This window comes from Miniopterus natalensis, chromosome 1 (assembly GCF_054644295.1).
Source record: "Miniopterus natalensis isolate mMinNat1 chromosome 1, mMinNat1.hap1, whole genome shotgun sequence".
NCBI lineage: Eukaryota > Metazoa > Chordata > Mammalia > Chiroptera > Miniopteridae > Miniopterus > Miniopterus natalensis.
Genome location: NC_142081.1, coordinates 53,871,487 through 53,886,334, shown reverse-complemented (window position 1 = coordinate 53,886,334; position 14,848 = coordinate 53,871,487). Strand labels below are relative to the sequence as shown.

Genomic DNA, 14,848 nt, shown 5'->3' with positions numbered 1-14,848 from the left:
AGAAAATTGAGGACAGCTATGTGATTAGGAAAGAAAAGGGAGGAGAAGAGATGAGGATTCCCTTTTCATTTATCTCAGCTCATCTTTCTATCCCTTAAATTAATATCCAAGAAGAGAACTGACGCTGTTGGCTTGTTGCTCTGTAAATAGTAGTTATATCATATCTGCTACAGTAGAGTACATTTGTTATCGGTGGTTTTATTGACTGACAGAGTGCAGATCTCTCTCATACATCTAGTTACGGCTTAATCTTACCAACACACACACGCCCATCCAGTCCCACGGCCAGCCCAGGGAAGCATTCGCATCTGTAGGAGCCATCGGTGTTGACACAGCGCCCGTTCATGCAGATCCCAGGGGTTTCACACTCATTAATATCTGTGGGGTGGAAGAGCACTTATTAAAAATGAAGTCACTTTTATCTAGAGCCATAACATGTTTACAATTCTTTTGCGACATTTGGAAGTGGGGAAGATAGAAAACAATATGCAACGTCAGCAATAAAAACTCAATGAGATGCATTTTCATTTCCTTCGAGTAACAAAAATGGAGAGAAATCACCTGGCTGAGTTTTTCTTTTCCACATAAAGCTATTTTAATAATATTCTCCTGAGATTGTTTTTATAATCCAAACTAAGAATCACAAAGGCAAAAACAGAATCGGAAGAAGAAAAGCGATGGCTAAAATACGAAGGGTCTGGCGTGATGTGTCGCATGGCGGCTCTTCCAGGACTGCCAGAGATCTAGCTGATAATAAACTGCATCTCTGACCTGGGTGGAAAGCTTTTCCTGTTGGCTTCCAATACCCAGCCTGGCGTTCGGTGTAGTCTCACCCATGCCTTAGCTCTCTGGGACAATTAGCATCGCATTAAGAGACACAGAGCCAAAGCCTTGGGGACACGCCATAGGAAAGGAACAGAAAATGAATATAGATGACTTTGATGACCATTCCTGGCCAACGACAGCACTGTGAGCAATCGGAATCGAGCAAAGAAAAATCTTTCACAGGCATTACAAACATTTTATAGTATCATATGTGTATACGTAGGTGAGCCTGGTAAAAGTCTTTATTGGACACATACTAATAACAGTAGGTATTTCCCCCCCTTAATATATAGGGAAGTAGAAATGGTAACAAAATTGTGTATAATACTTAGAAGCAAGTCATTTTATAACAACTCCTTTTATAAAATACAACTAGTGTATGTGACTATTTCCATTCTTTTGACCTTAAAAAGGCAAATTGAGACTGAAACACCTCTGCGTTTTACTTAGCTTGTGTTGTTTGGCACAGAATATATACAAATGGTCCAAGATTCTGTATACAGATTTGTATTTTAAAAAAGCAGTTATATTTAAATACATGAACTCAAATTGGTTCAGTTATTTGAGTCACCTTTTTGTTCAAGATGAGACCTAGAGTGAAACAGTGGCGACTACAACCTACAAAGTAACATGAAGAGCTTTTTTTTTTTTACTGGGGACACAGATGTAACCCTGATCCAGGAGGCACTGCTCAGAGTGAGCAGCCTCAGCTTTCAAAAAGGGACCAGGGAGGCCATGCTGTTCATCAGATCCATTAATTACAGAGATTAAATTAGCACTATTTATTCAGCTTTGAACGGCCACATCTTTGTGGGCTCAGAACTAAGTGCTCAGCACTAAGAGAAAAATCTTATCCCTGATGTCTAGAGAAAAACCATGAAAAAGAAGAAATTCTGCATACAGTGATTTTTTTTCCCTTCTTTCTTATTACAGTGTTTGTTCCATGTTCTTATACACCAGAAAAAATATGGAGCATTCTCCCTCTCTCTTTCTCTCCCTCTAGCTCTGATTCTTAAGCCAGAATGGGAAAATCAGAGCAAACCTTCCAAATTATTGGGCACTTTCAGATGAATGGAACAACCTATTTATTGATAAGATACTACTTCACTGGTTGCAAATAGTTGCAAAAGCTAGTTTCACCTATGAGGTCATACTGTCTTCTGAAATAGTCCCATCAGCATTATCTGTTGGCCACACTTAAGGCTGAGAGCCTGTGGGCTGGGTCACAGGAGCCTACTGGCACTGAAAGTGAATCTTTGTGTGCTCTGCGGGCAGCTAAGAGGAGGGTGTGTTCTTGCGAAGGGTCTGCTCACGAGGGGGCCTTCACATATCCTTCTTTCATTTTGTTCAGAAGCCTGGTTCCAAGTATTCTAGCAATCGCTCTCTTCCCCTTTTTTTCACTTGTACAGCAGTTGATCTGCACATTTTGGCACTCTGTTATACTCTCTTACACTGCAGAATATTTCCAAGTGTTAATCTTGTCTTCCCAACTGTAAGTCTCTCAAAATTTTGTACAGAAATCAATTTCCTACTTCAAATGTAAAAAACTTGAATGTTTTCCCTTGCTATGAAGACAGACTTGCCCGACATTAAGAGTCACTCCTGAGAAGGTCATAGAGAATGCAGGTAAACAACCAAGAGCTAGAAGCTCTTTAGAGCCTAGAGAAAAGACACATCTTGCCAAAGACTTAATACAAGGCTTTCCTCCATGACACCTTTACCAAAGCTGTCCACCAGGGACAGCTGGAGAAGAGGCACCACAGGACTTCATCCTGCTTCCACAATCTTGAAGAGCTTGACGCTCTAGACTTCTGCATCTAAACCTATGAGCAGAAGGCTTTGCATGCAGCATTTCAGCAGATTTCCTGGACCTGTTTTGAGTGTGAGGTTCCTGTGAGAAATCTGGTTCCAACTCAGACCTTGAACCCATGTGCAATAGCCACTCAGCCCTGACTACATAAGGCAAGAGACCCAGAGCACAGATTGATCTCCAGTGACTCTTCTTAGGACCCCAGTTTTCAAAAGCACAAATAAAAATCTTCACTTTCTCTTCAATACCTGGAGCAATGAGATTATTTCACAAGCTACCAAACTAAATAGTGGCTCTTGGTTCATTTATTTTTTTTCTGCTTAATCCTGTTTCCCTTTTGCTTCTGTGACTTGATAAAGCCTAAATAAATTGTCCAAGAAGAATTTTCTGGCCCAACTGGCATGGCCCCGCTGTTGAGCATCGACCTATGATCCTAGGAGATCAAAGTTCGAATCCCCGTTAGGGCACATGCCCGGGTTTCGGGCTTGATCCCCAGCAGGGGGCGTGCAGGAGGCAGCTGATCAATGACTCTCTCACATCATTGATGTTTCTATCTCTCTCTCTCCCTTCCTCTCTGAAATCAATAAAGATATACTTAAAAAATAAAATAAAATAAAATAAAATAAAATAAAATAAAATAAAATAAAATAAAATAAAATAAAATAAAATAAAATAAAATAATAAAATAAAATGAAGTGTAACTGCCATTATTTCCCAACTGCAAGGAAGAGGCAGACTCAGCTTATTTAAAAAGGCTCCCTCATCTGTTGGTAAATCAATTGGTAGTTTGGTTTCTCACTGTTTTGCTACATAGCTCTTCAGGCTCCTTTGAGGAGACCCCAAACACCGTTTCTGAAATAAGAAACAGTTTTGGGCATAAACTGTAGCTCCCTGGATGGCTGGACGTAAGGAGTCCCAGTCAGGTTTTCTAAACCAGAATTAGGGGTAGTTTAAATGGGGAGAATCAATAAGGAAAAATGATACCTCTAAGCAGTGTAGAGAGGAGGGGAAAGCAGGCAAATACGATCTAGAGTTTCTACAGCACAAACCTTTGCAATAACGCCCATCTGATGCCAGCTGAAATCCAGGTTTGCAAATACATTTAAAACTGCCATCTTCATTAATACACATTCCATTGAGACACATGTTCCGTATGCTGCACTCATCCATATCTGAAAAACACAGAAGATGCATTTTCTTAGGACCAGAAGAGTAAGCTTACAAAAGGAGGCCAACCTAGATAAATATAATTCTGTTTCTTTTTATTTCTTCCTTTTTTTAAAAATTATACTCTAAGGCTAATTATCATCCACATTATAGCACACAAAAAGAGAGGGGCCATAGGAAATATGTATCTCATATTTGCAATTTTTGACACGTGCATGCAAACTACAAAGCTAAATTTATTTTATGACATGTATATATAATACACACATATACATATACATGTATACACATGTATATCAAATTCATATAGAATTTTAGGTATACATACACATACACATATACATATACATATACATACATATACAAATTTATATGTACATATAAATTTGGCTCAATAGAAGCTACCATGACTCTTTCATGGTACAGTAGTTTACAAACTGGGAAGGGTGTTAGCAGCCTGATGGTTATATTTACTTCACAGATCCATATTATTCCTAATATACTGAAAATAAAAACAAAACCAAAACTAAGAATAATGGAATCTGAAATGTATTTAGGCTACTTCCTGATTCTTTAAAAAGTGGGAACCGGAGAACCAGAAGACAGCTTGTAGTTTGAAGCAATTTCAAATAGGAGTAGGAAAAATGTATTTTTAAAATGCAAGACTCACTGTGGATTATAGCCTTGCCAGCTAACCTTTAAGGATCCTGTGACCATGGGGATATTTCTTTAAATTCATCAATATGTTTTTTATTTGATATTAAATCTGTCTTGGGAGGACTCGATCTTCTAGACATGGTGTGTTTTCACTTACAGGCTTTAGTCAGACCAATGTAATTTATGATTTTTTTAAACAGGATTCTATCCCAACCGAGAATTTTGGCATTAAGTCTTTGAATTGAATCACTGAGATAATATTCTGCCAAAAATGTTTCTAAGAACAATTTTGAAATTCCTTTACTGTATGAATAGATTCTTGGGATCTTTCCCAAAGACACTGGGAACGGTGATAAGGGCCATCCTTCATTTTTTGTTAAAGGTCTAAGAGTGAAAACTCGTCAATAATTGTCATAGTTCCGATTTAGGAAAAAATCACAGGGGAAAAATACAAGATATTTGAAACAGTCCAATTCAAAATGAGGTGAGTAACTTAAGAGACAATATATAATTATGTCTGGCTCTCTATAGTCAATATTTCTCTCAATCAAATTCTACATTTTCAAATACCCAATAATAAGATTTTATTACCAGGCAGACACTTTAAACAAAAGGATAATAGATGAATAAAGAATAAACAGGATTAGGTGTGTCCTACTTTTAAATAAAACAATGTATAAATTCTGATTGTTTAAAATTAGGAAGTAATGATTTATGCTACCAAAGTTTCATCATCCCCAGGGATCTTTAAATGGCAAGCTCGCCTCATATATTTAAAATGTATTTGACTCAGAGAAGTGTGATTAAAGACATGAATATTGTTGAAAATTATGCTTGCCTCCCAGATAACAATATGTGAAATAGATTTGATACTTTGACCTTTCTCTCAGTGTTAGACTCAGCCTTGTAAAGGTTTCTGATATTGACACTGCACTGGAAGAAGGGACATGATAGCATTATACCGTTACTACCATCAGGCTTCATTACCTTCACAGTTCTTCCCATCTCGGGTAACGTGAAAGCCCGCGTTACACACACAATGGAAACTGCCGTCCGTGTTGATGCAACGGCCATTATTGCAGATCCGGCCATTCTGTAAACATTCGTCAATGTCTGAAATCAAAGTTAAAATAGAAGAAATAGCCTCAGTTAGAGGATTTAAAATTATTTAATTTCTCCCTCCCTCCATCTCCAAATTCATGATCTTAGTCTGGGGTTTTAATTACTAAATAATATTCTTCAAACTTAAAGTCGTTATCAAATAGCATGAGAATTAAGATTACCGATTAGAGTTTGAAAGACATATGACAGAAGAGAAGTGCCAACATAACAGCATTCAATCTAACTCTAATTTCTAATAAGACTCCTTAAACCTAGATTCTGTAAACAAAATAGATTCTTCACCATTCTCCTAGCTGGGTTAATGAGCCAGTATATACCATTCGTCATGTTGAACTTTGGCTGGTGTCATTCAATACAGGGTGGGGCAAAAGTAGATTTACAGTTGTTCGTATGGAAAATAATACAATAATTAATAAATAATAATACCAAATAAACTCTGTGTTTCAAGTATGAACAACTCTAAAACTACTTTTGCCACACCCTGTACATGATCAAAAAGGCAGATCTTATAGCTATATCAAGGTAATAAAACAGAAATGCTACTTAAAAACATTTAATTCCATCTAAAAACCATCAATAACGTGACTCTGAAATGTCTACCTTCCTGGTGGCAGTTCTGGTCCAAGTACAGTTTTATTGTTTATTTAGTCTTCATCGCTTTTATAACTTTACGAGTATTCTATCTACCAAATAAAATATTGGTACTGTGGGCATTTCCCTTTTTTTCCACTGTATTTAATACTATGCCAAAGTAAACAACAGAGCTTGAAGTGGAAGTGCTAAAAATGACAGTAATTTGAATAAACTTGCATCTGATCTCTATTCAAAGATTGATAATAAACCCAAATTGGACAAGACAATGTCCTGGATTATCTGATCCCCTTAGTTTCTAAGCTAGATAGCTGGATGAACATCAAGGGGATGAACACAAACCGACTTGTCTACATAGCGCACAGTCCTTGCCAGGGCTTACTCCCCAGAAGGCAGAGACCAAGGCACTGTGTAGAATGTTACGGGGACAGACCTACCTATCGGAGCTGAGGCCACCTGCGCCTGATTATAAGTGCCCTACGCATCCTCCAGAGGACAAGAATGTGCAGTCATGGCACATCGGTTATTCCGTCTGCCCTGCGTCTGTGTGGTGTCTTGTGGTTGACCCTCAGGCGCACTTTCTTTCTGGGCAGACCCAGCAGTGGTTTCCACACGAGTCATTGGACTAGCAGAGGCAGTCTGGGCTTTTCTTCTGTCTGATCTTTGTGCCAACAACCTACGATCTTTTTCTCTCTCATTTATTTCTTAATCCTTGCTAAAATCTGACTTGCTCCGCACTCCAAAAAAAATAGGAAAACCCACATATTCTTGAGAACAGGATAAAGAGCTCAGCGTTTTCTCTCCTCACTAACTTCAGAATGCCATCAGGCTCCCCACTGCTCTGCAAGATGAATGAAAAGCCTGCCATTCAAAGTCCGTCTCTTCCGACCTCCTCTATCTGGCCCATCATGTACTTCTCGGTGAAGTACACAGCCTCTCTGACCATTCAGGGGCAAGCTCCATCTACCCCAAAATGTGAGCATGCTATCATTTTTTTTAATGTTTGCGATAAGCTTAGCACTAGCTCTTAAAAAAGACAGTGCTGGAGGCTTTCAGGTATTCCTCAGTCTCTAACACATTAAGTCTCAGATTAATGACAACATTCATCTCCATGGCTGGCCCGTGCCCTAGCTGAGTGCTCTCAATAATGCCTTCAAATTGCTTATTCAATACTGCAGTCTTCTGACACACTGGCTTCGGTTTATTTTCTACTATTGCAAAAATGCCTAGTACACTTGTTTGTACATGCCAATTATTTTAAACAGTAGTTTTAATATTAAGAAGGTTCTAATATCAGATAAATAATCAAACTATCCACATTTATAATTCAGTAAGTAGGCCATTAATAGAAATATCAGAAGACTGAAATGCTATATACTCCAGGTTTTTCTGCTCAGAACTGCCATTTACAAGTAGTGTACTAAAATACACCAATGGCAAGAAATCTCTAAGTCAGAACCAGATTTAAAGATTTTGAAACCAGACACTGAAAAAAAAAACAACAACAAACTTCTAACTTCTGTATGTCTTCAACTCATAAGAGCTTTTGCTAAAACAGGCAATAAAGTTAAATTAATTCTTACTAATGGCTTACAAAATTTTAAGTCATACAAACCTCTCATATTTCCTTGCATGTATTTTTCTTTAAAATATATCTTATTGATTTCAGGGAGGTGGAAGGAGAGGGACAGGGAGAGACAGAAACATCAATGAAGAGAAAGTCATCATCGATCGCTGCCTCCTGCACACCCTGACTGGGGACCAAGCCCACAACCAGGGCATGTGCCCTGACCGGGAATCAAACTTCAATCTCCTGGATCATAGGTCGATACTCAACCGCTGAGCCATGTCCAGCCGGGCCCTTGTATTTCATTTTAACAGGGATTTTTCTTGCTTTTAGCTGGTTTTACAGAATCAGTATTACAGTTCATTCTGTGCTAAATTTATAAAGGTATAGATATTTGAGCTCCCCAAGAGTGGGAAGTACACCTTACTTATTTCTGTTCCAGGAACTAGGTACATTGCAGTCATCCAATAAAAGGCATATTGGGTGACTTAATAGATTAATTAATAGCCCTAGCCAGTTTGGCTCAGTGGTGAGAGCATCAGCCTATGGACTGAAGGGGACCGGGTTCGATTCCGGTTGCAGGCTCGATCCCCGGCCCCAGTCAGGGCATGGACAGGAGGCAACCAATCAATGTTTCTCTCTCACACTGATGTTCCTCAGTCTCTCTCTCTCCCCTTTTCCACTCTCTCTGAAAAGCAATGGAAAAAATAGCCTCAGATGAAGATTAAAATAAATAAATAATTTAAGAAATTAATTGCATCCAATTTCACTTGAAACTTTCCTCAGTTTCTGTCCTGAGGAAACACAGCCCCATCCCCTAACTCTCAGATTAAAAATTAACAGGCCACAGTGATGAGGAAAAAAAAAAAAAGTAGTGAAAATAGGACATCCCTGCAGGCACAGAAGCATCTTTTAAAATAGTTTGAATGTTTGCCAGATTTAATGACACTGTCTTTTAAAATAACAATATCTGGAATTAAGTGCAAAAATCAGTGTGCCCACGCTAGTCTCTCCAGGTAATGGTTTTTAAAACTCCATTGCACTCCTTCAAGGCACATCCCTCACTGGGCACGCATGTCCCATGCTCCAGGCCAGGGCCATACCTCGGCACTCGGTCCGGGTGAGCGTGCTCTGGTAGCCGGGTCGGCACTGGCAGGTGTACGAGCCCTGGTTATTCACACACTCTCCACCAACACAAGGGTTTTTCTCACATTCATCAACATCTGAAAAACACAGTATATTTTGGTAAGAAATCTGAGAGCAGTAACTCATGACTCTAAGACCATTTTATTGGTTTCCTTTACATGTTAGAACACTTTCCTTTTAAGAAATAAATGGCATAATGGAAGGATCTCTTTTCTTTCCACTACAGCATGCCATGTCACCAGCCACTTGAAGACCAGTCAAGCAGTTCAAGTGTATTCTCTCCTTGGGTCATTTTTTTCAGAGAAAAATGCCGAACCTGTAGCAACTCAACACTCCAAGCTAATAAACATTTTATCTTCCCTGAGTCTGGCCCAAAGGAGTCAAACAGACTAACACTTCAGAAGCAGCTTCTGGAAGCTTGGTTTTTCAATAACAAGAAGGTGTAACCACATCTAAGCATCTCCTGCTGAATTCCACGAAGAACATTAGAACCAAACATGAAGCTGATGTCCTCTAAAGGGCAACTCACCCACCACAGTCCTCCACCACCCCCACTGTGCCCCCAGATAGGCTCCCACCAGTTTTACAGCCACACAGAACTATCAGTATACTATAAGGTAAACTGGTTTATATCCCTCTGTTTGTGAAGGTGAGGAAGTGAAGGCTTATGGACGGTAACCTACTTGGCCAAGGTCACATGCTTCTTGTGGCAGGTGCAGGTCTGACCTCCCATGCCCCAGCCCTAAGCTAGATGTTCCCTCTTCTACCTAGCTCTGGATGGCCTCTAAGGATTGAATGACTCTCCAATGTGCTGCTAGAAAGGGCTTTCATATCACCGGGAAACTACATAACACGAGAAACCAAGAACTACTTGTTTCTTCCTAATTCATAATTACAGAATTATAATTTGAAACAGAGCTAAGAAAGGAATTTACTTTTTTTAAAAATAGATAGATGGCAACTGAGTGTTCTTATCCAATAAAAGATCCTCATGGGACATCTCCCTCCACTGGCTTAAATGCCTCGCCAACCATTTAAAGTTTCTCTCTTCGGTTTTTAATGACTAACTAGAGAGAGCTGATAAGCTATCCATTTAAATTAGTAAAATGTGCAAAAATTTCATAATTTTGAGAAACTTTTAATGCTTTGTCTTAATGGTCAAGCATCTGGTAAGATGACTTAAGCTGGAGTTACCAGCAGAGATGTGAATGTATTTTACAATAAAAGTTAAAAGTCACTGTGTTATACAGAATAAAGACCCCCCCACCACCACATACACACACAATATGTTCATGTCTTAATCCCTAGAACCTGTAAATATGTTACAGGCAAAGGGGAATGAAGGTGGCAGATAAAATCAATGCTCATAATCAGCAGATCTGAGCTGGGGAGGGTCTCCTGGATTACACAGATCCACCCATGGTAATCACGAAGTTCCTTGAGTGGAAGGGGGCTTGGCAGAGGGAGCCAGAGAGTTAGAGAGGGATCTGAAGATGCCACACTGCTAGCTTTGAGGATGGAGGGAGGAGCCCTCAGACAAGGAGTACAGATAGACTCTAGAAAATGGAAAGGGCAAAGAAATGGATTTTCCCCAGAGCCCCCAAAAGGGGCACAGCCCTGTAACACTTTGATTTTAGCCCAGTGAAATCTGTGTTGAACTTCTAACCTACAGAACCATAAGAAAATAAATTTGGGTTGCTACTTGTGATGCCACTAAGTTTGAAGTGATTTGTTACAGCAGAATAGAAAACCTGTATCATCAAGGGACAGAAGTGCAATAACCTCTTGGTACCAACCTAGTGATCTATTACATACCAATGCACTCCCCACGGAGGTCCAGCTGGAACCCTTTGTTGCACTCACACCGGTAGCTCCCAGGAGTTGGAATGCAGTGTCCATTTTGACAGAGGTAACGAAACAACTGGCAGTAATCAGTGACGTTGACTGACACCACCCCTAAGGGAATAACAGTAAACAGCATTTAAATGATTTATAACTAGGGTGTCTTTCACCAGTACTCAATCTGGTAATACTGGGCAAAATGCTGGATCATGAAAGAAGGAGGACACTCTTTGGGCAAAGGTCATCTGGCTCCAATAAAGCATACTTCCACTCCTACAGAAATCCCATGTGCACTGCGGCATGTGTGGCCAGGTACTGGGCCCGGCTGTCACCTGCTCCTCTGCCTGCTCCTCCCTATCCTTCGCTCTCAAGATTCCAGGTGGGAGAAATAACAAAAGCAGTAAGTTATTGGCATTTACTTGCAAAACTGCTTTGTACGATATATAACCCAAAGAATAATTTTACACTTCCTCTATTAATTCATCTTGTAAATCAGATTTCAATCTCTCCCAAAACTTTCCCACAGTTGACTGAAAACATCAAGAACAAAAGGACATTAATCTCTAGAGAATATGAAAGTTCCCATTTTTCTCTAGGCAGCACGGAAATTGAGAAAGTTTTATACAACACTATATAAACTAAAATGTAACCTAAGATTTGGTAAACTTAGCCAATGACTAAAGTAGCATAAACAACAACAAAAACTTTGACCTGACGAAGGCAAGAAAAATTGCTAAATGACTCTTGAATTCTTACTTGGTTCCTGAGATGGATACGGATAATCCACTGGTGGCCGAGGGACCGGAACTGGAGGCCCAGGAAGAAAGCCAGGAGGAACAGGGTGAACTGGAGGAATGGGGCCAATGGGCGGGGGAGGGTATCCTGGTCTCTCAGGAATGACCATGGGGACAGAGCACAGCTTGTTGAAATCCTCTGGAAAAACACAACACAACAGAACACAGCAGAGGAGCTGTAGCATATGCTGTAGGTCCATGGAAGTCATCCTTACTTTTCAAAGAAATCTTTGAATAACACTGATCTTCAAACCATGTAGGTCAATTGGAAAGAAGGAAAAAAGCCAACTAACTTCATTCCCGTTCCTAATTCCGACGGCAGCAGCCACACTGGAACAGTAATTCAAAAACCCAAAACAAACTCCCCAGGGTGTGTACCAACGCCCCTCCCAAACCTGGGAAGTCTTTACTTATATCACAATTCACCTCACGGAGAAATAAATGCCACTTTCTCCATCTAGTCCCACCAGCGGATCCCACAGGACCCTAGAGTACCCTAAAAAGCCTGGACTTTATTTTATGTGCAATGGAAAGCCACTGGAGGTCTTCGGCAGGGTTGGGACATGATCAAATGAGCATTTCAGATCATTCTTGCTAACATGGAAGGTTACTGGAGGGAGCCAAGGCTGCTGCAGAACCAAGGGCAAGAAAACAATGGCTGAACAAGGGAGGTAGTGATGGAACTAGACAGAAGTCGACAAATTTGAAGCATATTTTAGAGATAAACAGATAGTGCTTGGTGCAGGAGTAAGTGTCACAGTGGAGAGATCAGGAAATTAAGGAAGACTTCCAATTTTCTAGTTGAGCAATTGGATAGACACCGGCTCCAATTACTGAGATGGGGAAAAGTGCAGTGGGGTGGGTTTGGTGGGTGGAAGCTAGGTTCCCTTTGAACAGATGAGTTTTGAGATATCAGACATCCAAGTGGAGATGTCACATAGCATTCGTCTAAGAGCGTTTGAAGCCTAGAGAATAAGGCAGGCTGGATATAAGTTTTGGGGTTATCAGTAGATAGGTGGGATTTAAAGCCATGGGGACAGATGAAGTCATCTAAGGGAGATGTGGAAATGAAGAGAAGGGAGTGTGGAGATGGAGTCCTGAAGAACACCTCTCCGTAAAAGACAAGAAAGTGATGGTGAAGAAGCGGCCCGGGGGAAGGGGGCGGCAGGTCTGCTGCTAATGCTGCATAATGATGCTCAGAACTTGGACACCCTGACTTAGGCAGATCCTTATTTCTCACAGTGCCAGATCTTTATTAAAAGAGATCATCTTTAGATTTGTGACACCTTTTTTTCCCTGGGCTTTCAAACAGGTGTTTATAAACAGTACCCAGGTTTCCACAGATGTATTCGCTTAACCAATCGCTTTCATGTTTTCCACAAATAGCCATATTTTGTCACAGTGACCTTCCATGAGTAAACTAACCATGTGATTTTTAATGTATTTTTACTCTCTTGGCAGAATGTTGATAATTGTATTGTCCCTGTCACACAGAGATTCTCCCATAGATACTTTCTATATTAGTTTAATCCATTAATATAAATTTGGCCAGTATTTTTCATTTCCTTGTGGATTGAAATCTGACTTCTTCTGAGACACAGTAAAATGTCTTCCTGAGATGCATTCATAGTTCAACCTCCCACTCTTAGCCTAGCCCCTAAATTGTGTCTGAAACCGTACATCAGAGGAATTCGTTAACTATGTTGGATTTAATTGAATGCCAATTATATTAAGGGACTCACTTTGCTTCCAAGTACCAATCAGCCTTTCTTTCTCTTCTTTCTTTCTTTCTTTCTTTCTTTCTTTCTTTCTTTCTTTCTTTCTTTCTTTCTTTCTTTCTTCTTCCTTCCTTCCTTCCTTCCTTCCTTCCTTCCTTCCTTCCTTCCTTCCTTCTTTCTTTCTTTCTTTCTTTCTTTCTTTCTTTCTTTCTTTCTTTCTTTCTTCTTTCTTTCCCTTTCTTTCTTTCTCTCTCTCTCTCTCTCTCTCTTTCTCTCTCTCTCTCTCTCTCTCTCTCTCTCTCTCTCTCTTTCTCTCTCTCTTTCTCTCTCTCTTTCTCTCTCTCTTTCTCTCTCTCTTTCTCTCTCTTTCTTTCTTTCTTTCTTTCTTTCTTTCTTTCTTTCTTTCTTTCTTTCTTTCTTTCTTTCTTTCTTTCTTTCTTTTTTCCCTTCCTTCCTTCCTTCCTTCCTTCCTTCCTTCCTTCCTTCCTTCCTTCCTTCCTTCCCTCCCTCCCTCCTTCTTTCTTTTCTTTCTTTCTTTCTTTCTTTCTTTCTTTCTTTCTTTCTTTCTTTCTTTCTTTCTTTCTTTCTTTTAGCATTTGTATAAAAGAAGTTGGGTAGCTCATCATAATTTCTGCTAATTAGGTGGGTGTATTACTTTAAGCATGCCATTAAATTCACCTTACCCTCTCCAGGACAGTGTATCAGACCAGGTCCTGTACTCTCTTCTACTTTCTCCAGCTTAATAACTGTCCATTGAGTCTCTTTATATTCAGGATCATCAATCTGGGGCGAATTTTGTTCAGCTGATGTCCACCTTTCCTATTTCCATTTAACCCATGATAGAGATTTTATTTTTTGAAGAGGAAAAAGCTGACCCATCTAAAATATTCCTTCCTATATCATCAGTCTACATAAGAAGCCCGAGCTCTGTAGCACTGGTGCTGGAACATTTGAGCAAACAAACTACCTGCAAATTAGTTTTCTCTATCATCTGCTTTGCCCTGGGCCTATGTCAAGTTGTGCATCTTTCCATGGTACACCTGGGACCTGAGGGCAGGGTCTGCACTGTGCGTCCCAAAGTCGGTCTTCAGACACCTAAACCTGCTCTAGTTTTCTCTCTCCTCTATTCAAGGCCTGAACGTAGGAAGCAATTCACATCAATGCTGCTGATTCTTAAGTTAACATATGTATTTAAAAAGTGACTTGCCTGGTAGCCAAGCCATATGTCCTAGTAGGAAGTCATGTGTGTCCAAACAGTGACCTACTAAATGGTCCCCCTCGTGAATGATGGAGGGTGGATTATATTTTTAGGCAGATACAGTAAGCAAATCAAACAAAATCTATGACTTGGTATATGTTAAAATATATTGAAAGATTTTATTGCTTCTTTAACCCACACATATAATTCTCAGCAATAAACAGAAATTTTATAGTAACATCTGTGAGCAATTCTATAACCCTTGATAATGGGCAATTTACATTCTGTGAATAGCATACCCTGAAGTATTTCATTAACTCTGCATTATCCGCCCTCACCTTCATTTTCTCTCCTAAATTTCCCTGATTTAAATATACTTTTCAGGACTCAGGTTGAGAGGGATATATATAA

The 14,848-nt window shown here is 39.8% G+C and overlaps 1 protein-coding gene across 2 annotated transcripts in view; it reads right to left on the bottom strand.

Annotated features, from left to right (window-relative positions):
- FBN1 (fibrillin 1) overlaps positions 1–14,848 on the bottom strand; it is a 229,393-nt gene that overhangs the window by 94,005 nt on the left and 120,540 nt on the right. For both annotated transcript variants that reach the window (XM_016211097.2, XM_087821626.1), the window contains exons 10-15: positions 11,484–11,660; positions 10,701–10,841; positions 8,843–8,962; positions 5,447–5,572; positions 3,685–3,807; positions 256–378 (exon numbers count right to left, since the gene is read on the bottom strand). In XM_016211097.2, the coding sequence (XP_016066583.2) occupies positions 256–378; positions 3,685–3,807; positions 5,447–5,572; positions 8,843–8,962; positions 10,701–10,841; positions 11,484–11,660 (810 nt within the window). The remainder of the gene's footprint in view (positions 1–255; positions 379–3,684; positions 3,808–5,446; positions 5,573–8,842; positions 8,963–10,700; positions 10,842–11,483; positions 11,661–14,848) is intronic.